Here is a 27711-nt window from a genome sequence, read left to right as displayed (position 1 = left end):
GTTTGAAAAGATAAACTAAACTGCTGCACACCCACTCCCAGGAGACGTGTAGGCTCGGGCAACACGGGGTCGGGGCAATGCCCCTCGGGAAGCAGGAGGACAAGGCCGAGGACCAAGAGAGCTCGGTGACACAGCACCCCCCAGCATGGTCATAAGATGTGGTCTGGGACGGGGAATTTCCATTGCAGCAACCCGAGGTGAGGGCAGAAAGCTTGAAGGAGGAGGAGAAAAAGCAGGCATAAACACACACAACGTCTATGTCAAACAGGGGTGTCGGACACACTTCCAACACAAAATCGGATGCTAGGACAAGGAAAATAAAATAAACAAAATCAACAATGCAACCACGAATCCATTCGGGATAAAAGGAAAACTGATTTTACACTATAGGCTGACAAAGACTTAATCAATGTCCAGAATGACCAAGGAGATAAACTGAAGATTAACCTTCACTTTAAGAAAACAAAACAAAAAAGATAAAACAAAACCACAGAAATCAAACAGGTGGATATGAAAAAGAACCAATTCAAAGTATTGGAAATTATGTTTAAGTAATCACTGAAGTTTTTATTTTTATTTATTTATTAAAGATTTATTTATTTATTTATTTATTTATTTATTTATTTATTCATGATAGACAGAGAGAGAGAGAGAGGCAGAGACACAGCAGAGGGAGAAGCAGGCTCCCTGCAGGGAGCCCGATGTGGGACTCGTCCCGGGACTCCAGGATTGCACCCTGGGCGGAAGGCAGGCGCTAAACTGCTGAGCCACCCCGGGATCCCATCACTGAAGTCTTTAAAGAGTAGACATGAATTAAAAAAAGAAAAAAGAAAAAAAAGAAACCCACCTCCCCGGATTGAAATAGTAAGAATATTACTCAGAAAGCAGCACTGAGAGGGGCGCCTGGATGGCTGTTGGGTAAGCATCAGGCTCTTGATTTCAGCTCAGGTCATGATCTCAGAGTTGTGAGATCGAGCTCTGCTGGGTGTGGTGCCTGCTTAAAGTTCTCCCTCTCCCTCTCCCTGAGCCCCTTCCCATGTTTCCCTCTCTAAAACATTAAATGAATAATTTTTAAAAAGGCGTATTAAGAGATAAAGGGTTAAAAAAACATAGAAAGCACTGAGGAAGCTTGTGGGATCAACTGACAGGTGAAGAGATGGAAAGATCCCACCTATAACTAACAGGAGCTCCAGTAGATGGAAACAGAAGAAATGGCAGAGAGATAATAAAAGAAAGAAAAATCAAGATGTTTCCAGAACTGGGAAAAGACATGAGTTTTGAAGTCTTTCCTGTCATACGACACAAAGACAATTCCACACTTATGCTTCAGAATATCAAGGATAAAGAGAAAAATCCTAAATCCTCTGCCAGAGCCTACAGATCAACACACACACACACACACACACGAAAAGGGCAGACAATCCAATAGAAAAGGGGGAGAAAGACTCAAACATGCATGTTATGAAAGAAGCTGTGTGACAGCCATCCGATAAGGCACTCAATTTCACTAATTATCTGAGAAATTCAAAATTAAAACCACAATGAGGTAACACAGTATGAAAATGGTTAAAGTGAAAAAGAAAGATAAAAGATAAAACCAACCCCCCAACCCCCCCCAAAAAAAAACCAAAAAAAAAAAAAAAAAGATAAAACCAAGTAGAATGTCGGCCGGACAGCACTTCCATATACTGTCGTGGAGAGTGTGAATTGGTACGATTTTTTTGGGAAAAGGTTTAGCAGTAAGTAGCAAAGCTGAACGTGTGCCTACCCTATGCCCAGCGATTCCGCTCCTAATGGAATTGTATACAGATTTGCTAGAAATGCACAGGTATGTTCATCAAAAGCATGAGAATGGGGCAGCCCAGGTGGCTCAGCGGTTTAGCACCGCCTTCGGCCCAGGGTGTGACCCTGGAGACCCAGGATGTGACCCTGGAGGCCCGGGATCGAGTCTCACGTCGGGCTCCCTGCATGGGGCCTGCTTCTCCCTCTGCCTCTCTCTCTCTCTCTCTCTCTCTCTGTGTCTCTCATGAATAAATAAATAAAATCTTTTTAAAAAAGAAAAAGGCATGAGAATGCTAATAACAGCACCATGCTATAGCCAGAAACCTGAAGGTGCCCTAATGTCCATCAAGAGATGAGTGGGTAAGGTATGGTTTATTCATAAATAATAGACAGTGAGAGTGACTGAACCACCATGAAACACCAGTGAATCTCACCACATACGGTTGACAGAAAGAAGCCACAGACTAGAAAATATTTGCAAAACATTCATCTGGTAAAGAATCTGTATCCGGAATGTGTCAAGGACCCTTACACATCTCCGTAAACGGAAGACAATCCACTTTGGGCAAAGTACGCAAATGAGTACTTCAAAAAAGAAGAGCTAGGAATGGTGGTGACCCTCTGAGGGACTTGGAAAGAATCTGGGAAGGTGGCAAATGACGGCCTAATTCTTTAACTGTCCCTGACCCATCGCCTCCCATAAAACAGAGCAGCAAAAATTTTAAGACCGACATCCCACAGACAGACATCTACAGCACAAGCTCAAGTATCCCCAAGACTTCCCCAAAGTGGCAAGTAGCACAAGCCACCCATGGCCCGTCCCACGTAAGCATCACCTGTATGGGAAGCAACGGGGGGGCTGACGGGCTCGGCCACGGCCCCTCGCGGGAAAGCAGCAGCGACTGCGGCCGGGTTATCTTCCGCTCTGCAAGGTGCTGCGCGGGGCCCTGGGAGCCCTGGGACCTCTGCTGCTGACGCTCCCTGCTGGGGCTGGCCTGCTTCCAGGAGAATCTCCTGGGAATAAAAATCCGTACAAAGTAGAACAGGAGCATAAAGGCTGAAGGAAGAAGGTCCCGATGAAAACGGGGCCTGGAAGTGGATCCGGAGGGCGGACCAAGGGCAAGGGACGGCCCATCCGACCACCTCTTCCTCTGACCCCCGCCGCCCCCACCCAGGGTCAGGAAAATGAGTGAGCGGCAGGTCTATGGGAAAATCCCACCTGCCGGTGCCCAGGCTCCCAGGCGACGCCAAAGGCTGCCGGTGTGTGGGCCACACTTGGAGAGGTCGAGGCAGCCGGGAGCCCAGCCTTGTGCTCAGGTCCCCAGACTGGAAGCACCAGCTGGCAGTGCCGCCTGCAAGCGGAGTCCCCGGCCTAAGGCGGTGCTTGCTCTAAGCCCCGCTGTCGCGGCCAGGGGACCCAAAGTGGCACGTCTCGGTGCCGGAGCGGGGCGCGAGTCCGCAGCCTGCAGGTCTCGCCCGTCAGCCCCGCTTAGAGCTCTGGCCCCGACACCTGCTGGGCACCTCCGGGCGCTGCTGTGCGCGCGGAACCCCGGCCCCGGCCCCTGCACCGGGAACCGCCTCGGGTCGGCAACACGGCCTGAGCCGGGCTTCGCCTTGAACTACGACAGGGACGATTCTGGGGGATGGTCTGTGACCCAACAGCCCCCCGCCCCCCGGTCCCCCGGGAAGCGCGCCCGCTGGGTGCGCGGAGCCGTCGGCTGAGCCCGCGCACACACAAGGAAGCGCCGTCTCGGGCTGGGTGGCGTGGGACCCTCGGGGGACACCGGTCGCCCTCCCGTTCCTGCCGAGCGCGCCACTTCTGGGCCCCAGCAGTTAGGCCAATGGCTGGAGAGAAGGACAAGGGACGGCAGCGTTTCTGCTGCTCCGGGGGCAGAGCCACGGGGTCGGCGTGGTCTACCATCAGCTGGTGGAAGGGCCACCTCGCCCTGCTGGACACGCACATCGCAGCAGAGCTTAAAACGTTTAAAAAGGGGAGAAAAAGGCACTTTCATTGTCCTTTTGTCATCTGCAAAATGGGGTTCCCGCCACGCAGTTCACAGGCCGTGACAGAGACACAGCGGGGCCACAGTAAAACACCTGCCACAGCAGGCAGGGGCCCCTTGCCCGCGGCAGCCAGCGCTCCCCGCACGGTTGTGCAGGGCACCTACCTAGCACCGGGTACACGGGAGCAGCAGGCATGCGTCAGATGACGACACTGAGCACGGGATGGTCTTTCTCCAACGACGAGACGCGACAAATCCGTGTTTGGGCGAATCCTAACAGATGCAGGAACCCCTATCTACGGGGGCCTTATAACATAGTCAATAGAGCTTTTAGACCTGTTTTTTTTTAAGATTTTTTTATTTTTTTTAATTTTTATTTATTTATTTATGATAGTCACACAGAGAGAGGCAGAGACACAGGCAGAGGGAGAAGCAGGCTCCATGCACCAGGAGCCCGACGTGGGATTCGATCCCGGGTCTCCAGGATCGTGCCCCGGGCCAAAGGCAGGTGCCAAACCGCTGCGCCACCCAGGGATCCCATAGACCTGTTTTAATAAAACAGAGACAAAAGCACAACAGTTCTCTGACGCTCCCGTGGGGCCCCCGGGTTGGAAGGACATCTCCAGTCAGCCGTCCAGTTTTTCAAGAGCGACCCTGGGAACCGCGGGACTTGAAAATCAAGTATTACTTCGTGTCGGGCCTCCAGCAGGTGACAGAGGCAAGAAGGTGCAGCCCCAGCTCGAGAGGGTCCCGGTGCGGGCTGCGCAGCCCCATCGCCCAGAGCAGCAAGGCCTGCAGCCCCCCGGCCCCTGTGGACCCGGCCGCTCACCCCTCAGGCTCTGCCCCAAGGCTCTCGATCCCCCCCGCCCCGCAGTCATTAGCAGCCAGGGAGCCAGAAAAGCTGTGAAGCCCAATTGCTTCCTCCACCATCTGGATGAACTGGGGTGGGCCGAGGAGCCCACCAAACTCCCTAAGATAGTCCAGTGGGAACGTCGGGCTCCCCTAATCTCAACACGGAGAGTGACGGCAAGTTTCGGGGAGCAATGCTGCAGGCGGAAGGGAAAGCCCACGCGGGGGCTGGTGCTCACACGGACCCGGGAAGGCAGGGCCAAAACTAGTGTCCTTGCTTCCTCCACGCAGCGACGCTTCCTAGCAACTGAACACAACTTTCCCATCTGGATGCGCCCAAGGACACAGTTCATCAGTATTTATAATTCATAACAAAACCAGATTCTCCGTTTTACAGATTTGTTGAAAAGGTTTCCTAACGTAGCCACATTGTTAATGTCTGGTCGAAGACCATCAGAACCAAGTTTGGCAGGATGAACTCTAATGAAAAAAGCAGAAAGAATCTACAGACTTCCATCTGTTTAATTTTCCATAGTGGCTATTTCAGAAATCCTGTATAATATTTTAATGGCAAATTTTCTCCTTATAGGAGTATTATTTAATTTAGAAGGCCATTGTTTTAATGAATATTTGTTCTCCCAGTTCCTCAAACAAAAGCTCTGGGGTCTAAATAATGGCTTAAGATCTGGGAATAGTACACGGAAGACGTGGAATTGAGACTAGTTTTAGAATCAAAATGAAGAATCCTATCCTATAAGGCTCTACTTCAATGATGCTAGCTTTTTCGTTTTGTTTTTAGGTAAACTCTAAACCCAACACAGGACTGGAACTCACGACCCCGGGATCAGGAGTCACACGTTCCAATGACTGAGCCAGCTAGGCACCCCAAATCGTTACAGCTCTAGAGGTTAGCCTCCTCCCAGGCTTCCAAGTAGGAGGCTCAAACTAATCATTTTTGAAGATTTTATTTATTTATGCATAAGAAACACAGAGGCAGAGACCTAGGCAGAGAGAGAAGCAGGCTCCCTGTGGGGAGCCCGATGTGGGACTCGATCCCAGGATCCCAGGATCCCGTCTTGAGCTGAAGGCAGACAGACGCTCAACCACTGAGCCACCCGGGCGTCCCGTACAAGTCTTTTTTTAAAGACTGTATTTATTTATATATGTGACAGAGAGAAAGCACAAGCAGGGAGAGAGAGAAGCCTACTCTCTCAATCCCAGGACCCTGCCTTGACCTGAGGCAAGGGTAGATGCTTCACCGACTGAGCCCCCCCAAAGGCGCCCCAACTACAAGTCTTTTAACTGGAAGAACAATCTCAACAGATTGGCATGCAGGTGCTTAAGAGCAGACTGGGCTGCAAGGTGCATGTAAGGAAACACTAAGGGAGTGATAGACCAAGGAATTGCCAGGAGGGAACACAGTAATCGGGGAAGTAAGTTCAGGCAAATTGTGGGGTAATGCAAATGTTTATTTTCAGCTTCCATCCGGCTGTAGACAGTCCGAATTCCAAGGATCATTAACGAACACCGTATGAAATATCCATCCTAGGGAAACATGTTCTGGTTTGTTTGTACGTGACCCCCAAGTATTGAAGGGCATGCATCGGTTCTGCGGTTCACAAAAGGAAAGCAATCCAGTAAAGATAGAAAAGTTGATTATGGCTGAAAAAAACAAAACAGCTTTTTTTCTTTACAAATGGAGCTCTGCTTTCAGCGTTAAAATTATGGTCAAGACTATATACAAAAAATAGTATCAGGTGAATGATTATGTGCTGGAGGACAGAACCTCCAAAATGAGACAACTGTAAAAAACAGTAGGTTCAATGCACCGCACACATCAAGTTGTAGATTAGACAGAAAAATGGCAAACGTCCACAGGCTGCTCATGAATTGATGAAAGTGTCAGAACCAGCAGCCATTAAAATTTGGCTTAACCGAGGGATCTGGTCATCTGTTCCGAATGAGCTCTTGTCGGCCAGAGATCGTTTTTCGATGTTCAATTTTTTTTTATCCCAGAGAAGACTTTCAATTTTTCTCGTGAAATTCTTCTATTTCAGGCATATCCTAAATGAGAATAATAGCACCAGAATAATAACACAATCTCTAGTATCAGCAAAAGATGGACCATACTTACCCTCCATCTTGAAATACTATCAAGATGATTATATGGTCCTATCTTAAAATAAAATTAAATAACTCCTATAAAACTCTCATAGTCTAGAAGTTTGTGAATCAAAAATTATTTAGTTAGTGTTCAGACACCGAGTAAATTTCAGGTCTTTTGAGATAACCCCTTTGAAAGAACTAGGTCCATTCAATTTTGTTCACCTATAGTCTGAGTCTAGTGTTTGTACATAAAAAGTACTCAACAAGTATTGATGAACTGACAATATTAATTTGCGACAAATAATTTGGATCAAGAAAAGTCTTGAAAAAGAACACAGCAATTACAAATAAAACCCTCATCCAAGAATATGACATTCAAGAATGGTATTTTATAGAAAATTTTAAAATCCCCACAACAATACTGTAAGTTTCCAGCGTTGAGCATGCAACAAACGGTGAATACCGAGTTTTCTGTTGTTGGTTATCTCTAGGCGGGGAACACAAAAAAGCTCTCAGTTGTTCTTACTTGGATCTAAGCTACAAGTTACAATGTTATTTTGGTGAAACAGGATGATGGCCATAAATGTATATTATATTATTCTCTTCTTCTCTGCCCACTTACAAATTAAAAAGAAAAAGGTAACAGCAGCCCATTGCAGAACAACCAGCAGTATATAGTGTACCAGCCATGTGCACCAGCTAATCCCGTTTTATGGACATAATTCATTTGAAGATCAATGATCAACAGATGACCTATGCATCTTCTTTTATAATTTCAATATGTAGTTGTGATATTTCTTATTTAGATTTTTAAATAAAATATATTTCCATTTTTCTTAAAGAAGTGGAAATTTACTTGAGGAAATTTCTATTAGAAGAAAATTGCCTTATGTTGCCTGATTTAGTCAAAGCTGCTTGAAGTGCCAACCTTTTACCATCAATTACTGATTGTATATCAACACAGCAGAAAAGACCTGGTAGTGAGGTCACACAAGAATTCTGTTTATTATGATAGCAAACACTTTCATGGCATTTGACAAAACTCAGAAGTATCCCTGTGAGATGGTTTCAGAGCTATGAAACTAACCCAGCCAGGATGAAGTTTTTACTTAGGGAAAATAAAGAAAGAAAGAAAGAATGGAAAAGTAATAAACAACCAAAAGATACACTTCACATAATAGCAAAATATAAAAATAGAAGCAAAGTGACAGAATGAAAAACACCGCAAAGCAATGGATTTAAGAAACTCTGATTCATCTTCCCCATTGAGAATGGTCCTCTTTGTCCTCTCATAGTTGTAAATGTAAAACAGGTGGGAAAATAATTAAAGAAAGGCCTTGCAAGACTTCTAGGAGGTTAAAAGGAATTACTGAAAAAGTGTTCAAATACTTTATAAATAGTATTAACAAAAATATCTACTTTATTAGACTTTTTGTCTTCCTTCAGTGAAGGTGTCCTTTGAAAATCACACTGATTCTTAATACTGTTCCAGATTCTTAGCTAGAGAGATGTTAGCTTTCCTCCAGAGCAACAGTCCCGGGGCACCCGATAACTCTGCTGAAGAAGGATGACATCAGAACTGTGCCACGTGATGGAGACACGGAGAAGGGAGGGTGTCACAACTGTCAAGGTTCTACACTTGGTCCCGTCAAGTTACAGATCACCCAAATGACGTATTTTGTGAGTACAGCACTTTTAAGTATCACTGTGAAATCATATTCTCAGTGTGAGATTTCTCATACAAATAGGACGAATCTAATTTCTGTAAACGTCTGCAGGCCCAGCTATTTCTTTAAATAGATTTCTTTTCCCCTTAAGAGAGCTGCTCCAGTGAAGAATAGTTGCTCACAGGTCCATGTCCAGATTCAAAAAGAAACTAAACATTTTTCTGTGAAAAGACAGAAATACTCAAGTACTGTGAAAGCTTTCTGTAACCGCGGATTGCCCACCTATTCCAAAGCGCGTAATCACTCCCTATGAATCACTCCCTGATGAATGAAACGTGTTCTGCAGCTACTCATAGCTCATCAGACGTGTTGTTCACCTTTGCTAACTCACACTCCTTGCTGGAATGACAGCTCTGAAGGATGTCCTTGTAGTGGGCCTTTAGATCCTCGTATAAGGAGGCGGTTTCTTGTGAGTGAGCCAATGGCAAGACCTTCTCATTCAACAGCATCTGCACTCGGAATTCCTCCTTCGGAGTCTTGGCATTTTTACAGTGGTAAAGCACGAATATCAGGTTGGAGGCGTAGGGCACGATGTGGCCGCTTCGGAACTTGCGATGCAGTTGTTCCTTGTAATTGTAAGCCGTGAGGGGCTCCTTGTCTTTGAAGTAGCCCATGAGAGCGAGCAGTGGAAGAAGGGTCTCTGCATGACCAAACTGAAGGATGACCGGAGAGGAAACTGGCTGAGACCTTAAAGAACAAATGGAGAAAAAATATGTACATATGTTCATGTCATGTAAGATAACATCCACAGTAGTGAGAAGCAGTGTACAATGTTCTCATCCTATCTAGTCTTTACATACACAACTCAACAATATGGCGAAAAATTCTGCGTGGCCGAGAACTGAACTGTTTACGCTCAAAGTTAAGTCCAAATTCAGGATCACTGTGGTATTGCAGATCCATCTAAAACACTGTGCACACTTGCTAATCTTTCAGTTCCCAGAGAGAAGACAGTCTTCATTAGGAGATCAAGGAACTTGGGCAATACATATTTCAAAATTGTACTGCCTTTCCATGAATGAAACTGCGCAAACTGGCCCTTAGGATCAGTTACTCCAGGGAGGGCTTTTAATTGAACTTCAAACGCTGTTTTATCTGTATCTAGGAAATAAGGACAAGCAGTATTCAGTAAATTTCCGGGTGAGAATCAAGACTGAACAGTGAATGCTAATTCATGTGATCCTTCAGGGTTTTATGAGACCTGATCTGGGCACTGAGAGCCACAAAAGGGTAGAGATGCAATCCATTCTAGCTGATTTACTGTGTTTGTGGAGTGGGAGTGGAGTTTACACAAGCCAGAAATACAACAGCTTTCAACACCGTAAGCTAAGTCACCTTCCTTTAACTGCAAGTTTTCTATGTCTCTACGGAGGGAGGGTAAAGGGTTTTTTTGTTTTTTTTTTTTTTTTAAATCAGCAGCAGCAGATGACTGTTTAGTTTTTCCCTACTTTAATAGAAAGAATATGAGCTGGTTCTAACACATAATTTGTAAATCTATTCAAAACAAGTTAGCATCTGATTTCTTGCTGCCACCCCACACATGAGATTACAAACTTCATGCACCTGGGTTTTGTGGGAGGCCAGCACAATCTGCAGCAGATTCCCCACAAGGAAACAGATGCAACTAGAGAGCAGGTCCAAAACCCAAGGGAAACATTTATGAATAACCATCTGGAAAAGTTTTCTCACGGAATCACCAATAGCCTCAAGACCTGAATATATGATCAGTGTCTGTGTGGAGCGTGCAGAGGGAAGCCACAGAGCATGCCAAGACCTAGGATTTGGTGAGTGCAAGAGAGGACCACCACAGGCCTCTCCGGAGCTGCAGAAATCTCGCCCCTCCAAGGCTCCGTTTCAGACAGAGGCCACAAATGCTAGAAACTGCGGGGAGCAGAGGAAGACTAAGCGGACGGGGACAGCAAAGACAAAGTCAGGCGACAGGACCAGAGCCAGGAAAGCTCAGAAAGGAACCCACCAGGTTTCTGACCAGCACACACACCACACCAGAAAAGGGAGATCCATGAGGTTAGAAAAGCAATCTGACAGGAGCCTTCTTCTAAATGTTCAGGGAAACCAAAGTCACATTAAAATGAGCAACCGGGGATCCCTGGGTGGCGCAGCGGTTTGGCGCCTGCCTTTGGCCCAGGGCGCGATCCTGGAGACCCGGGATCGAATCCCACATCGGCTCCCGGTGCATGGAGCCTGCTTCTCCCTCTGCCTGTGTCTCTGCCTCTCTCTCTCTCTGTGTGTGTGTGTGACTATCATAAATAAATTTAAAAAATAAAATAAAAAATAAAATGAGCAACCGAAAAGTAAATAGAAGAATATCGGGCAGAAAAATATCCCTACAAAAAATAAAAGGATACAATACTAGAAATACATACTCAAAAAATACAGAGAAACTATAACATACTGTTACACAATCATCTGCTATTCTGAGATTAATATTTTCTAAAAAAGGAAATGTTAAAGCCATTCATCAACAGGTGACTACAAGCTCCTCTTTTTAACTGATATATTCTGATTAGGTCATTTAATGTACCTAAAACCTGTATTTATTTCTAAGAAGCATCCCCATGGGCCAAAGTTACAAAGCAGTATCATTCAGAACACAATTATATTTGGTTTGACTTGCAAAACTATTTTTAAATTTCGTATTACTTGTCGGTATATAAAGATAGGGTGATTTCAGATTCTTAAAAATCCAGATTTTTTGCTCCTCTTGAAAACCTGAAAGACCTGACAACATATACGCCCTTAAGGGAATAATGAGCTGAACAGGAATAAGGGTCACTCCGGAGAGGACATATACCCACTGCCCAGGACATATGTCACTGCACATTGTCTAACCAAGGACGAAAAAAAAAAAAAAAAAAAAAGAAAAAAAAAAATAACCAAGGACGGATCCATTCATTACTTGCCTGGTGCCTTTATGCATTGAGTACACGCAAGTCAAAGCTGACAACGTTGTCATAATGTGAATATAATGGAATTTAATAGTAATTCAAGAAAGTATGTAAAATATAGTTGACCCTTGAACAATGCTGGTGTTAGGGGCGCCTGGGTGGCTCAGTGGTTGAGCCTCGGCCTTTGGCTCAGGTCATGATCCTGGGGTCCTAGGGCTAAGTTCTGCATCAGGCTCCCCAAAGGGAGCCTGCTTCTCCCTCTGCCTAGGTCTCTGCCTCTTTCTCTGTGTCTCTTAAGAATAAATAAATAAATCTTTTAAAAAGAATTGTTAAGAGAAAGAAAATACATTCACAGTACTGTGAATTTATTTTTTTTAAAGCAAAAAAAAAAAAAAAAAACAAAAAAAAACAACAACAACAAACCCAAAACAACCCTAAAAAAAATGCACACGTAAGTGAACCCGCAGTTAAAAGCTGTGTTGTTCGAGGATCAACTATACTGGTTTACATTTTAAGTCAAGCCAAGAACAACCCTCGGCCAATTACTTCCGTCTACGAGATCCACCAGGATGGGCAAGAGGTCAGGAAGGACAGCGCAGCACCCCATGGTCTCACAGAAAGATCTGACTGTCAGCAACTCTCCTCTTTTCCGGACAGAGGAATCCCAACAAGCTGAGAACAGGATGTAAGACAATATATAATACAGAATATTCTAGTTTCAACAAGTTACATCAAAATTATTAATGAACTACTTTACATTCATTTTTTTCTAACGAGTCTTCAAAATGCAGTGTTTACACTTCCAGCACATCTCCATTTAGACCAACCACATTTTCAAGTGCTGAATAAACCATATGTGGCTGGTAGCCACTGTGCTGATAGAACAGGATACACAGCGGTGCAGAGAGCCGTACATACTGAGATTCAATAGTCAATCAAATAAAAAGAAAAGAGAAAAAAAGATACAAGACAAATAACAAACATACATATTTTTAAAATGTACACTGGAAAAGAGAAGAAATCAACAGGCCTATGTAAAATCATAAGAGTCCAAAGTTCTAGTAATCACATCCAAGCTACAGAATAAATTAAATTGAGCATTGGGTGTTCTGTAAGACTGATAAATCACTGACCTCAACCTCTGACACCAATAATACATTATGTTAATAAACTGAATGTAAATACATTTTTAAAAAAGAAATGTAATTAACAACAAAAAAGTTTAGGTTGTGATCCACATTTAAGTTTTAAACCTGAAGATTGTTCAGGTTTATATATAAAAAGCAATAAACTTCATTTTCTCTTTTGACTTACTTTACTATTAAAATCAGCTATTTTCAAGAAGGAAGTTGAGGAAAACTGTGCTTTAAAAATACATAATAAGAATTTTATGGGAAATCAAATAAGTTTATGTATTAGATTCACATAGAGAGCTGTATCAACACAAATAAATGTCTCTCTGCCATTTGATACATTTAAAAAAATTTATTTTACATTTATCACAGCATTATTTACAAAAGCCAAGAGATGGAAGCAGCCCAGTGTCCATCCATAGATGAATGGATAAAAGTGTGTTATACACACATGATGTATACATAAAATGGAATATTATTTAGCCATTAGAAAAGGACAAGATCTTGCCATTTGTGACAATATGAATGGGCCTAGAAGGTATTATGCTCAGTGAAATAAATCAGACAGAGACCATATGATTTCACTCAGATGTGAAATTTAAGAAACAAATGAACAAACAGAAAAAAAAAAAAAGATAAAAAACCAGACTCTTGAATACAGAGAACTGGTGTTTGCCAGGGGGGAGGTAACTGGGGGAATAGGTATGATAGATAAAGCAGATTAGGAGGTACAGACTTCCAGTTACAAAATAAATAAGCCACAGAGATGAAAAGTACAATGGAATACAGTCAATGAAATACAGGAATTTACAAAGGAATATAGTCAATGAAACAGTAATAATGTGGTTTGGTGATAGTGACTACACTTATCATAGTGAGCACCAAGTAATGCACAGAAATGTTGAATTAGTATGCTGTACACCTGAAACTAATATAACACTGCACGTTAATTATACTTCAATAAAAAATTTTCAAATTTAGAATTCCAGGCAAATAGTAGGAAAAATTCCAATTTTTAAATATATGCCGTAACTACTATCTTCCTATAACAGATCAATCTTTATTACAGAAGCTGGCAATACACACAAAAAAATTGTATTTCTAAAGGTCTGGTTAAATTCACCAATAATAATAAGACAAGGATAAACTATAGATTACAGGGTGAAATCTAATATCTGTCTTCCCCAAAACAGTCTTAAAAACTAGAAACACTAATTTGCTTAAAAATCCAAAAGTGCCTGCAGGAAATAAGGAACTTATTTGTAGGTTGGATTTTCTACAATAACTACATAAAAATATTTTAAGTTGATGAGACAATATCAAATACAAAGGAGAAATGAGCACAATTTTACTTGTGATCATTTTTGTCTACATTTCCCTCTGTGCCTTAGAGTGCCTTGCACACAGAGCAGGCACTGTTACAACTCCAGAGAAAGAAGCGGGCTGGTGTTGCCTGTGTTCACACAGAAAGGCCCTGCACAAAACAGCTATACCAAATTCTCCAAAACATAACAAGAGGAGACTTTTTCAAAGTCCACTTGGTTCTCTTGCTTAGATGCCACAGGTTGAATCATTCCCTCCCATGTGCCAGGTACCATGCTGGTTTGTTTTGTTTTTAGAAGGAAGGGAGGAAAAATAAGAAAGGTGATAAGGTGAAAGAACAAAGAAAACAAATAGAACTTATTCTTGGCTCTTGCAGACTAGCACCTGTGTAAGTGTTAGGGGAACCCAGAGAGGAGAGCAAGCCCTTCTGTCTGGGGAGGACCTGGCTGCACTCTGCTGAGGAGGTGGGGTCTGAGCTGGGTGACGAATGCATTCCCAGAATAGTCTTACTGCAGAAACATTGCCCACTGTGGCCTCAGGGAAGTGTAACAGCTGCTTTACTCCAGGATCTGGACATTCCCAACTCCTGGTCACAGATGAAAACACTGGGGTTAACTTACCTGAGCTAGCTAGCTCTGAACTACTGATTAAAGTCACTACAAAAATGACCATTCATTGATTTGCTTCATCCACACCCGAAAAAAGGATCACTTCATGGACTGTATGTAAATAAATCATAAATGTGTGTGTACAAATCTTAGTGAGTATACAGTAAGGAGACACTGAATGGTTTGGCTTATGGCTTTTCAAAAGTGTCAAGAAAGCAGACTATTAAAAATCTTGCTGAGAGAAATTTTATTTCATAAAAAGCTTATAAAATAGAAAAGAATGCCTCACTGTATTTTATAAAATATGCTATCAATATGACCATAAAATCGAAACCTTAAAGTTGTCTTTAAAAACTAAGCACTTTCACATTCTTTAGAGTTTTAAAAATCTTTCTTCTTGATTTCTGCATTTCAGAAAGAAAATTCAGGGCATGCTAAATGTCTAGGTTGTGCTAAGGGCAAAAAAGAATTTAGCACACTCTTAAATAAGTTAAGAGATTTAAAAGAATGTTCAGTATTTTTTGCACTAACTCACAAGTATTTCCATTAAATTACAGGTCAGAATATAAGTCCCTTCAGTCTCAAACATAACTGTTTTTCTTTATTATTTCATTTTTCCTAGCCAAACTCAACTTAGTAATCCTTAATGGTTCTGGTGTTAAAACCAAATAAAGCAATCTTCTACAAGGCTCCCCCCAAGAAAGTAGAAGTAAAAAATCTAACTCATAATTACGAAGTATAAAATTAAAAAGCACTTAGCCCATAATTTTTCAGCCTTTTTACACTCTAGTTCAACACAGAGATCCACTTACAGCTATGAATATTAGAATGCTTTTCTCATAAATAATGACTAAACGATATGTAAACTGATTTTTACTTTAATGTTGGAAACTCAACTGCCAAAATATCAAAATCTGGATATCTATACATGTAAAAAAAAAAAAAAAAAAAAAAAAACACAAAACAAAACAAAAAAACCACCCCAACTAGAACTTTACTGTTTCCAGTCAGTGAGGAGCTTAGAAACTACCACTCCACAGTAACAAAGATCTGAACAAACTGAAAAATCCACAGGTCTTCTTAGCTTCTTCAGAGAACCTCATAAGGCATTCTCTCCCCCACAAAAGAGAGAATCACCATGTACAAGAGCAGACACTTCCGTGGAAGCCAGGGCGGGCCAGGAAAACCTCAACTGTAACTGACAAATTGCTAAAGGTTTGGTGTGGACAAGTCGGGGTTAAACACTCTGGGGGACCCCAGGCAGTACCCACACTTAGTGAGTTTTACCCAGAGAAACCATTCTGAAAGAAGCCAAAGCTTTCTGTCCCTCCTAATAAGGCCGGCCCTCAGGGGGTTAGGTTAGGTTAGGTTTTCCTAGAGCCTAACCTGCCTCAGGGCAGAGCAACACCCAGCTCCAGCCATCTCCAGCCATCCTGTGCCATCTGAGGTTGGAAGATCCAGAAGCACTGGTGCAGTTCACAGCCCGGGCCACAGGCTCAGCAAGAGGCTGAGGCCTCATCACGGAACTCCAGTCTGGGCCCCTCAGCGCCCACATCACTGAAGCCTGTCTGCAATAGTTCCTTTCTCCCAGTACATCACGTCTACTGTAGACAAAACACTGACACGGCACACCAAAGGGCACTGAAAAGGATCAGAACCAGGATCAGATAGGGCAGATGTGGGGGAATGATCAGGCCAGGAATTTTTTTTTTAATATGATTAGTATGTAAGGGCTTTAAAAGAACAGCTAAATAACACGCAAAAATAGATGGATAGTGTAAGTAGAAAGGTGGAAATTCTTTTTTTTTTTGGAAGGTGGAAATTCTAAGAATTAAAAAAGCACTAGATATAAAAACATGGTACAGAAGTGAGGACTACATCTGTAAGCTGGACACGGCTCGGAAACAATCTCTGAGCTTGAGCACAGAACAATGGAAACTTCCCAAACTGAAAAGCAGAGAATGACCAAAAAAAGCAGAATGGAATATCCAAGAACTGGGGACAACTGCCAAAGGTCTGATTGACATGTGTAATGGGAAGACCAGAAGGAGAAGGTAGAGACAGAAAACAATGCAATCTTTAAAGCAATAATGACTGAGCCCTTCCCCCAAATTAATATTAGAACCCAAACCACTGATCCAGAAAGCTTAAACACCAAGCAAATGAATTAAAACAAGAATACTTAGGCATACCATATTCAAACTTCATAAAATCAAAGACAAAGAAAAAAAATCTTGAAAGAGGCCATGCAAGCAAGATGGTGAAGTGAAATATTTATGTGTTGAGAGAAAAAAGCTGACCAACCTAGTATTTTGTATCATGCAAAATTATCCCTCAGAAGTGACAAATAGAAACAGGGAATCTGTTGCCAGTGGACAGGCCTCACAAGAAATGTTAAAAGAAGTTCTTTCAGAGAGAAGGAACATGCTGTAGGTCAGAAACTCAGAGCTACATAAAGAACAGTGGAGATGAGTAAGTAAAGGTAAAATAAAAACCCGTTTACATTTTTTAATTCTTTACTGACCTAACAGATAAAATTTTTTTCAAAATAATAGCAATAATGCACTTGATTATGTATGCATATACATGTGTGTGTACACACATTTGTATGTTTATGTGCAAGTAAAATGAATGACGGCAATGATAAACAAGGGACAGGAAGGAAGAATTAGAAATATTTTGTTATTATGAGGTACTTGCACTACCCATGAAGTGTTATGGTGTTATCTGAAAGTAGACTTAGGTTAGTTGTAAAGGCATATTGCAAATTCTAGGGCAACCACCAAAAAAAAAGAAATGTATCTGATATGCTAAGAAACGACAGGAAATGGGAAGATATAAAATGCTCAAGTGAAACCACAAAATGCAAGTGTTTTTCAAGTGTGGAAGACAAAAATAGGGACAAAGATCAAGGGCAACAAATAGATAATAGTAACAAACATGGCAGATATTAATCCAATTATATCAATAAACACTATCAGAGTCAATGGACAAATTATACCAATTAAAAGATAGAGATTGTCAGAGTGGATCAAATCTAAGACGCAATGATATGTTGCCTATAAGAAGCCCCTTTCAACGTAAAGATGTGCCCCAATTAAAAGTAAAGTAACGGAGAAAGAACATCCTAATTAACACTAATCACAAGAAAGCAGGAGTAGCTTATAAATTTCAGACATGACCAACTGCAGAGCAAGGGAAGTTATTAGGGATAAAGGGGTCAATACCCCAAGTAGAAATAATACTCCTTAATGTATATTCTCTTTCAGAAATGGTCAGATCCAGCAGGCAAAAAATCAGTAAGGATACAGTTAAACTCAACAAGACCAACAACCAACTGGATATAATTGACATCTATTGACTTCACAATAGCAGATTACACATTCTTTTCAAGCTCATATGGAACATTCACCAAGAGACCACATTCTGTGACATAAATCACATCTCAAAAAATTTAAAAGAATAGAAATCATGCAACATCTGCTCAGTTGATAAAACTAGAAATCAGTAACAGAAAGATAACTGGAAAATCCCCAAATACTTGGAGATTATGCAACATACTTCTAAATAACACATGGGTCAAAGAAGAAATCTCAAAAGAAAAACATTTTGAACTAAATGAAAATGAAAACACAACTTATCAAAAATTTGTGGGATGCAGTAAAAGCAGTGCTTATAGGAAATTTCATAGCACCTAATGTATATGTTAGAAAAGAGGAAAGACCTAAAAACTATCTAAGCTTCCATTTTAGGAATGTAGAAAAAGAATAGCAGATCAAACCCAAAGTAAGCAGAAGAAAATAAATTTAATAAAAGCAGAAAACCATGAAATTTAAAACAAAAAAGCAACAGAGAAAAATCAATAATATCAAAAACCAGTTCTTTGAAAAGATCAATAAAATCAATAAGCCTCTAGCCAGGTTAAGAAAAAGGAGAGAAGGCACAAATTACTCATATCAGAAAAGAGATCACCACAGATTCTATGAACATTAAAAAGATAATAAAGGAATATTATGAACAACTCTGTGCCCACACGTTTGATAACCTAGATGAAATGGACCAATTCCTTGAAAGACACAATTGCCAAAACTAACACTAGAATAGATGATCTAAATAAGCCTGTATCTATTAAGAAATTGAATCAGTAATTAATAACCTTCCAAAATAGCACTGGCCCAGAAGGATTCACCAGTGAACTCTACCAATTCCAAGGAAGAAATTCTACCAGTTTTCTACAAACTCTTCCAGAAAACAGAAGCAAAGGGAATACTTTTAACTAATTCTATGAGACTAATATTATCCTAATACAAAAGCCAAGCAAAGACACTACTAAAAAACTATATATACACAATCAATATACATGAAGATAGATGCACACAAAAATCCTAGGCAAAATATTAACAAATGGAATCCAACAGTATATAAAAAGAATTATACACCCCAACCAAGTAGGATTTATCTCAGGTGTCAAGGCTGGCTCAACATTCAAACATCAATTAATGTAAACAACCACATCAACAGGCTTTAAGAAAAATCGTATTATCAATAGATTCAGAAAAAGCACCAGACAAAATTCAACATTTATTCATGATAAAATTCTCAGCAAACTAGGAATAGAGGAACTTCTTCCACTGGATAAAGGACATATACAAAAAGCTATAGTTGAGGCACACGGGGGGCTCAGTGGTTGAGCATCTGCCTTCAGCCCAGGGCATGAACCCGGGGTCCTGGGATCGAGTCCTGCATCGGGCTCCCCGTAGGGAGCCTGCTTCTCCCTCTGCCTGTGTCTCTGCCTCTCTCTGTGTCTCCATGAATAAATAAATAAAAGCTTTAAAAAATCAAAAAAGCTATAGTTAACGACATCATACTTAGTGGTAAAAAATGCAAAGCTTCCCTGCTGAGATCAGGTACAAGGTAAGGATGTCTCCTCTCCTCTCCACTGGAAGTCCTAGGTAACACAATGAGACCCCTCCCAAAAGGTATACTTATTGGGAAGGAAGAAATAAAACTTTGGCTTTGCTGATGACATGTTTGTCTATGTAGAAAATTCAAATAATCAACAACAAAAAAAACCCCTCCTGGAACAAATAAGTACGTATAGCCAAGTGCAGGATACAAGGTTCATATATAAAAGTCAATTGCTTTTCTATATACCAACAATAAACAACTGGAAATCTGAAATTAAAAACATATTTTTATTAGTCCCTCCAAAATTAAATACTTAGGTATAAAATAACAAAATATGTACAAGATCTATATGAGAAAACTACACAACTCTTACGGAAGAAATCAAAGAACTGAATTAATGGAGAGATATTCCATGTTTATGGATAGGAGGGCTCAATACTGTCCAAGGGTCAGTTCTTCCCACCTTGATCAATGGATTCAATACAATCCAAATAAAAATCCCAGTAAGTGATTCTGCAGATTTCAACAAATAGACTTCTAAAGTTTATATGGAGAAGCAAGAGACCCAGATAAGCCAACACCATATTGAAAGAGAAGAACATAGCTGAAGGACTACCATTTTTCAAAACCTACTGCAAAGTTACAGTGATCAAGATACTGCGGTCTTGGTGAAAATACAGATAGGCAGACCAACAGAACAGAAAAGAGAGCCCAGAATAGACCCCCATATATATAGAGTCAACTAATGTCTGACAAAGCAAAGATGATACAATAGAGCAAAAACAATCCTTTCAATACATGGTGCTAGAGCACGGGACATCCACAGGGGGGAAAAAAAAAAAGCATCTAGACACAGACCTTACACCCTTCACAAAAAAGGATCATAGACCCAAATGTAAACCTTAAACTATATAAAACTCCTCGAAGATAATCTGGAGGAAAACCTTGGTGACTGACTCCGGCTATGGCAAGGACTGTTTAGATGCAACACCAAAGGCATGACCAAGGAAAGATAAAATTAACAAGCTGGACTTCATTAAAATTAAAAACTTCTGCTCTACTAAAGACAATGTCTAGAGAATAAAAAGACAAGTCAGAGGCTGTGAGAAAAGTATTTGCAAAAGACATATCTTATAAAGGGCTGTTATCTAAAATATACAAAAACTCTTATGGGTCAACAATAAGGAAACATCCAACCCTAAATTAAAAAGTGAGTAAAAGGCCTGAACACACACCTCACCAAAAAAAGACAAACGGATGTTAAGTAAGTACATGAAAGGTATTCAACATCATACATCATTATGTATTGCAAATTAAAACAAGGAGATACCACTACACTCCTATTAGAAGAGTGAAAAATCCAGAACATTGACAATACCAAATGCTGTCAACAGAAACTCTCATTCATTGCTGGTGGGAAAGCAAAATGATACAGCCACTGTGGAAGTCAGTTTGGAAGTTTCTTACAAAACTAAACATATTTTTACCATATAACATTTCTGCTTCTTGGTATTTATGCAAATGAATTAAAAACAATTAAAAAATTTATGTTCACACAAAACCTAAACATGGATGTTAACAGCAGCTCTATTCCTAACTGTCAGAACTTGAAACCAACCAAGATGCCCTTTAATAGGTAAAAATGGGGAAATAAAGTATGGCACATCCACACAATGAAGTATCAGTGCTAAACTATCAGACCATCAGAAGACGTGGAGGAAACTTAAATGCATATTACTAAGTAAAGGAAGCTCATCTGAAAAGGCTACATATTATAGGATTCCAATACATGGCATTCTGGGAAAGACAAAACTCTGAAGATAGTATAATGTGTCCAAACCCAGAGAATGTGCAACACCAAGAGTGAACCCTAACGTCAAGCGCAGACTCTGGTGATGATGCTGTGTCGGTGTAGGTCTTTAGTTATAATAAAGGTACCACTGTGGTGTGGGGTGGCAACAGTAAGAAAGGTAGTGCTGGGGCAGCAGAGGGAGTTTATGGGAACTCTGCTTTCTGCTCAGTTTTGCTGTGAACCTAACACTGCTCCAAAAAATAAAGTTCATTACAAAGAAACAAACTATGCTGCCATGGGAATATACGTGACCAGAAAGAGTACACTCTCCCTCCAAAGAGTTAATATAATCCCTCTTAAGCAGCTGTTCAAGCTTATACCTGTTTGTCCTCTTTTAAGACTCACTCACATTTCAATTTTCTTTGACGGAGTTAAGTAGCATTAGATTAAGTGGAAAAACATATTGTATTTCTGTCCTACCTCACATCTGCATGCTAAGAGTGGGGACTTGGAGATCTTCAATTAGTGGAGGCTAAGGAGTTGTGGAGTGTGTGTGTATACACATAAAAAAGGTTTTTTGTCTGTTTTTCTAACTCTAAAGATGTCAAAGCAAATACATAAAGAGGATTTATTTATGGTCCATATTTCATCAGAAGCCGTTAAAGGTATGTGCCAGGTTCTATACAGTGAACCAGTAGTTTCTCTGAAGTAAGCTGGTTTTATTTCAAAAACACACTGCCCTTTGCTCTATCTTGTAACAATAAATCTTACAAGTGTCCTAGGCCACCTGCTAGGAAGTGATTTACTCTAGTCAGTACAGGCCCAATTGATATTTGAAACGATCAAATCAGCTTCTCCTTGAACATACCTAAGTCCTACGGGTGGCGTAAGAATGTTTCTGGGTTTCATTCCCAAGCTTCTTCAAAGCAAAGCTGCTCTATGATTAAGCCCAAAATACTGGCAACAGAACACAGGTAGGAACGTGTGTGTGTCTGACTGAGGAAGGGAGCGTGTGTGTTGGCGTGGAGGGCCAGAATAACAGAGAATACAATGTATGGGAGGATAAAAGGAGAAAGAATGTGGAAAAAAAAATCACTCCTCAGTTTATTCAACTCCTAATGTAAGATCACTGCACATAATTTTTTTTTCAGAAGATTGCTGAAAACATAAAGATGGCCACATTCCACTCTATGACCCCATCCCTGTAGCTCTCTCCATAAACAAAGTCGGGAAGTCCGGAATGTCAGGACAGAAAGAACCAAGTTTTTATCTTTAACAAAAGAATGCAATCTTTTGACGGAAAGATGTAAACGTTTTTTTAGGAGCTGCCGCCAAGACAACCAGAGGTGAGCAGGTTCAAGACCTACCACACCGGGCAGCCCCTGTGGCGCAGCGGTTTAGCGCCGCCTGCAGCCTGGGGTGTGATCCTGGAGACCCGGGATCGAGTCCCACATCGGGCTCCCTGCATGGAGCCTGCCTCTCTCTCTGCCTGTGTCTCTGCCTCTCTCTTCGCTCTCTCTGAATGAATGAATGAATAAATCTTTAAAAGAAAAAAAAAAAAAAAAGATCTACCACACCTGTAGCTTTTAACTTTTGGGGACATAAAACCCCTGAGACTCTGCCTAAAGGAATGGGACTTCTCCCCAGAGAAATGCACGTGCCCATAAAAATACGAACACAGCTGTGGGAGTTCAGACTCTAGCATCCCCAGGATCTCTGTGGACCGTATCACAGCCTGCTGTCCTGGGGACAGTCGGCGAAACTTCCGTCCCACATCTGTATCTCCTGCATCAATCCCATGCACGGAAGTCTAATAATTTTACCCCAGTGAGTAAACAATGTAAAATGTAAAAATGTAAAATGTAAATGTAATGTAAAAATGTAAAAATGTCTAAACAAATAGATGTTTAATATTTACATACTTAATTTCAAGTTAATAATTCAGATGTTTTTAAATTTGCTTTGAACTTACCTATTTTCCTGCATTCTGACTGTATATTCTGATCCATCAACAAACACAGATTTCTAACAGTCACATTCCTCAAATTCACTCATATCCCCAGACTTGTAAGGACAATTCTTTCTTTAGAACTCTTAGCAGAACAGTCTCCCAAAGAACAAGGAATACAAGGACATGAAATAGGACACTTTTACCTCTGCTCTCTCCTTCTGATAAAATGCATTAAACTTGGAATGTCACATTTTCCAAATGTGACAAAACCACTTTAAGAGATAGGCACATTAGGGATCCCTGGGTGGCGCAGCGGTTTGGCGCCTGCCTTTGGCCCAGGGCGCGATCCTGGAGATCCGGGATCGAATCCCACGTCAGGCTCCCGGTGCATGGAGCCTGCTTCTCCCTCTGCCTGTGTCTCTGCCTCTCTCTCTCTCTCACTGTGTGCCTATCATGAATAAATAAAAATTAAAAAAAAAAAAAACAATGCAAGAGATAGGCACATTAGCTTTAAAAAAAAAAAATCTGGAAAATGTAAACCATTAATACAAATATAAGAACACAAATGAGTAATCTGTGCTAATGTATTTCAGAAATACACAACTGGGACCCTAACGTTTGAGGGTTGAGATGTGGTCAAGCCCTCTCATTTTAAAAGTTAGAAAAAGACATGTGTGTTACTGAAAGCTATCTAGCAGGATAAGAATGTAGGTCTCCAAATAGCCCCTTTTGCTTATGTAAGTCGTTAAGAAGATTTTATCAAATCTTCAATAAAAAACAAAATTTAATTTGAAGTCTACAATTATGTTGTTAAATAAGGACTGATGACTATGTATGTGTTCCATTTAGGTAAAATATCTTAAGAAGGTACTTAGAGTCATTCAAAAAGCTCACCCAGAAAAACAACTAATAATTGCATGTTTTTGCTCTAAATGTACTCAGCTTAGATCTTTCTAAGCTCTTAATTCACGTTTCACATTTAACTAATATTACACAAAGTGTGTTTTTAAACATGATCCAGGAATATCAAATCAAACTTTAGATGACTCAAACAATTCCCATACTTAACGTAACAAATAAATGTGAAGTGCCAGAGACAGGAGATGCTCTGGGAAGAAAATTACCAGGAAAAAAAAATATATTTTTTAAGTTTTCTTACACATCTGACTGAAGCATCAGCTCCAATGAGGAATTCGGAGAAGCATCAGTTGGTCAGCTTAGGACAAATGTAGAACTACAATGACTTAAGCATAAAGTTTTTTCTCCAGCAAAAATACAATACAAATAACTTCTTCCAGCCACAGGGACTGGGTTTACCTTCCTGCCTTCAATTCCTCTAAAGCCAGAAAGAACAAAGGAGGCAGCAGTTCTGAGGGAGGGAAGGTAAACCCTAAGGACTCTCGCAGCCCATCACCCAGCTTCCAGGCAGCAGCACAGCGGAGGGGAGCCCGGACGAACAGAGCCTGACGTCCTTCCTGAGCAGATGAGGAGGGACTGAGAACCTAGGGAGGCCACACTGGCCGGAGTTCACAGGGCAGAGTTCCAGAGAAGAGAGATGTGCAGGGACTCCCCTCGACTTTCGGCTGCTTCCGATCCACACATGCTTGCGAGAAACTATCCAAATCCAGGGAAAATACCAGAAGAGGACAGGTGAGAAAACTTCGCAAAGCTAACACAGGGCCAGGAAGAGTCTACATCCCATAAGCCAGACCAGGAAAACCTCAAACTGTACAGGGTATCAAACAGATGTTCAGGAGAAACTACCTCCATTGGGGGGGGGGGGACAAAATCGACCCCCAAAAGACACGATCACAGAAACAAAAAGGTGAACCCAAACTAGAAGAATATATTTGTAAGGCATAAGCCTGAAAAGGACTCGTACCTAGAAATATATACAAAGAACTCTTCCAAAAATAAAAGATGATAACCCGATTACAAAATGGCAAAAGATGGGAACAGACCCTTCACCCGAGGAAACACAGGGACGGTAAATGAGCTCACGGAAACCTGCCCAACATCAGGAATGTTTAGGGAAGTGCAAACTAAAACTACAGTGAGGAGCTACTATACACCCACCAGAACCGCGCAAGCCAAAAAGCCCTCCCGTACCAAGTGTGGCCAGGACGGAGAATAACTGAACTCTCGCATGTGGATGTGTCTTAAGAATGTGAACAGTCACCTACACATGACGCAGCTGGCCTACCTCCAGGTGCTACCCAAGAGAAACGAAAGCAGAGGTCCCACCAAGACAACCAAAAGTCACCGCAGCCTCATGTGCAACAGCCTTAAACTGCAACCAACCTAAATGTCTATTGCAAGCAGAATGGATGAACCAACTGTGGTGTCTCTGTATGGTGGAAGACTATTCGGCTTTTTTTTTTTAATCTTTTTTAAAAATTATTTATTTATTAATGGGGGGGTGGCAGAGACACAGGCAAAGGGAGAAGCAGGCTCCACGCAGGGAGCCCGACGTAAGACTCAATCCCAAGACTCCAGGATCATGCCCCGGGCTGAAGGCGGCACTAAACCGCTGAGCCACCTGGGCTGCCCACTATTCGACTTTAAAAAGGAGTGACTATGGACACCCACAACAATGTGGATCAATCTCATAACCATTACGCTGAGTGAAAGAAGCCAAACCAAAAACTGTACACAGCATACGGTCCCATATTCTGTAAGAGCCCAGGAAGAGTCATCTGTAGGGAGAGGAAGCAGATCAGGACTGTGTTCCGGGGAGCAGGAGCCACAAAGAAATCTTCACACGTGATGCACAGTATGTTATCTTGCAATAGCTTCGTGCATACATACACACGCAAAGACTCAGCAAACTGCACACTTGAAATGGTGCCATTTACTTTACATCAATGCTACGTCAGTAAAACTGCTTTTAAGAAACTGAAACAAGAGTGGACATGCTAAGGTTAGTGAAAGTCTTCTGTGACCAACCTCAAGGATTCCTCCCATCAAGCCTTTACCAAACTCCACAGTTCAAATTAATTTTCTCCTTTAGTATTTTTTTTTTTAACAACCATGTTTTAGTGCTATCACATAAATGTCCTCCAAATTAGGACATGGGATCCTTGAGACAGTAATTAAATGTTTACCCTCAACTGCCTGCCTAAGACACTGGAGTAGAGTCTGAGTACACAGATCAGGGAAGCACACAGGAGGCAGTTGCTGCAATCCAGGACGAAGGTATTAGCCTGAATCCTGTTCCCTGCAGTTGGGGGTGGAGGGGGGTAAAGAAAAGTGGAAGGACCAGACAGAAAACTGGAAGCAAAAGCAAACCAGAACACATGGGGTGAGGGGATGTAGGTGACGGACGCAGAGTCCAGCACGATACAGCTTGTGGGAGGACGATGGTAGCGAGGGCGAGCACAGGGACACGGGAGAACAGGGAGGAGTTCAGATGTTCCTTTCATGCCTCCCGACCACCAACTGCACCCCAGGCGCCGGTTCTCAGCACCGAGGAGGGAACGCTGAAAGACAGTACCAGGCATCACAGGCCTGAGGTCCCCTGACAGTCAGAAAGTCTTTCCAGAAGTCAGCTGGACATTTGAAACTGGACTCAGAGCACAGCCAGGTAGCCCCAGTTTTAACCTTTACTTAGACCGTTTCTTCTGACAGGCGGCACCAGCAGAGCTCCCCAGGATACCTCCTGAGGCTCCTTGGAACCCTGATGTCAGAAAGGGAAAAAAAGACCAGAAAACAGGTTCTGAGGACTTGAGATCTGCACACATTTCTAAGAACATTAAAAGACAGAATGCCCCCATTCCTATGGTCTAAGTAATTGACCAAAAAGCTATTTAAAAAACCAAAAACCACTTGTTGCCACCACAGGTGTATTTCAATGCTGCCATCTAATGTTAAAATGTGGAACTACACAACATCAAAAAACCATACTCATTCAACAATGAGATCTCAAAGTATCAAAGATTTGAGAGTCAATGAAAAGATAAGACAAAAAAATTAATGAGACTTTAATGGCAGTAACAAGTATTTACAGCAGTTGGTTTTGGTGTCTGAGAGTACCCATGATGAAATGAAAGCCCTCATGAGGCTAGCAATTTCAGTTCAGAATGTAAACCTTACTTTAAAAAAAGCAGGACACTTCCTGCGGATTGAATTCCTTACTGAATTCCCCCAATCTGGAAAGGAGAGAAAATTGAGTGGGAAATATCAGAGAGGGAGCCAGAACATGAGAGACTCCTAACTCTGGGAAACGAACAAGGGGTAGTGGAAGGGGAGGAGGGCGGGGGACGGGGTGACGGGGTGACTGGGTGACGGGCACTGAGCGGGGCACTTGACGGGATGGGCACTGGGTGTTATGCTGTATGTTGGCATACAGAACTCCAATAAAAAAAATATTCAAAAAAAATTCCCCCAATCTAGAAATATAAAAATACATCAACAGAGATAATGGGGAAGGGAAGAGTAGAATGAAATATGATAGGTCTTATCTCTTCTGTAAATCCAATCTGCTTTTCTTTCTTAAAAGATTTTATTTATTTCTTTGAGTGAGAGAGCACGAGCAGGGGGAGGGGCAGAAGGAAAAGCAGACCCCTAGCTGAGCAGGGAGCCCCCATGCGGGACTCAATCCCAGGATCCTGGGATCATGACCTG

At 41.7% G+C, this 27711-nt stretch overlaps 1 protein-coding gene across 1 annotated transcript in view; it reads right to left on the bottom strand.

The window, feature by feature from the left end:
• Nucleotides 1–6082: 6082 nt before the first annotated feature.
• Nucleotides 6083–27711, bottom strand: part of MINPP1 (multiple inositol-polyphosphate phosphatase 1) — a 46159-nt gene continuing 24530 nt past the window's right edge. Inside the window, exon 5 of the mRNA XM_038576043.1 lies at nucleotides 6083–9154. Coding sequence (XP_038431971.1) covers nucleotides 8758–9154 — 397 coding nt within the window. The 3' untranslated portion in view covers nucleotides 6083–8757. The remainder of the gene's footprint in view (nucleotides 9155–27711) is intronic.

Source organism: Canis lupus, chromosome 26, assembly GCF_011100685.1.
Source record: "Canis lupus familiaris isolate Mischka breed German Shepherd chromosome 26, alternate assembly UU_Cfam_GSD_1.0, whole genome shotgun sequence".
NCBI classification, from domain to species: Eukaryota; Metazoa; Chordata; class Mammalia; order Carnivora; family Canidae; genus Canis; species Canis lupus.
The sequence above is the reverse complement of the archived record's forward strand: the minus strand, read 5'-3'. Positions and strand labels throughout refer to the sequence as shown.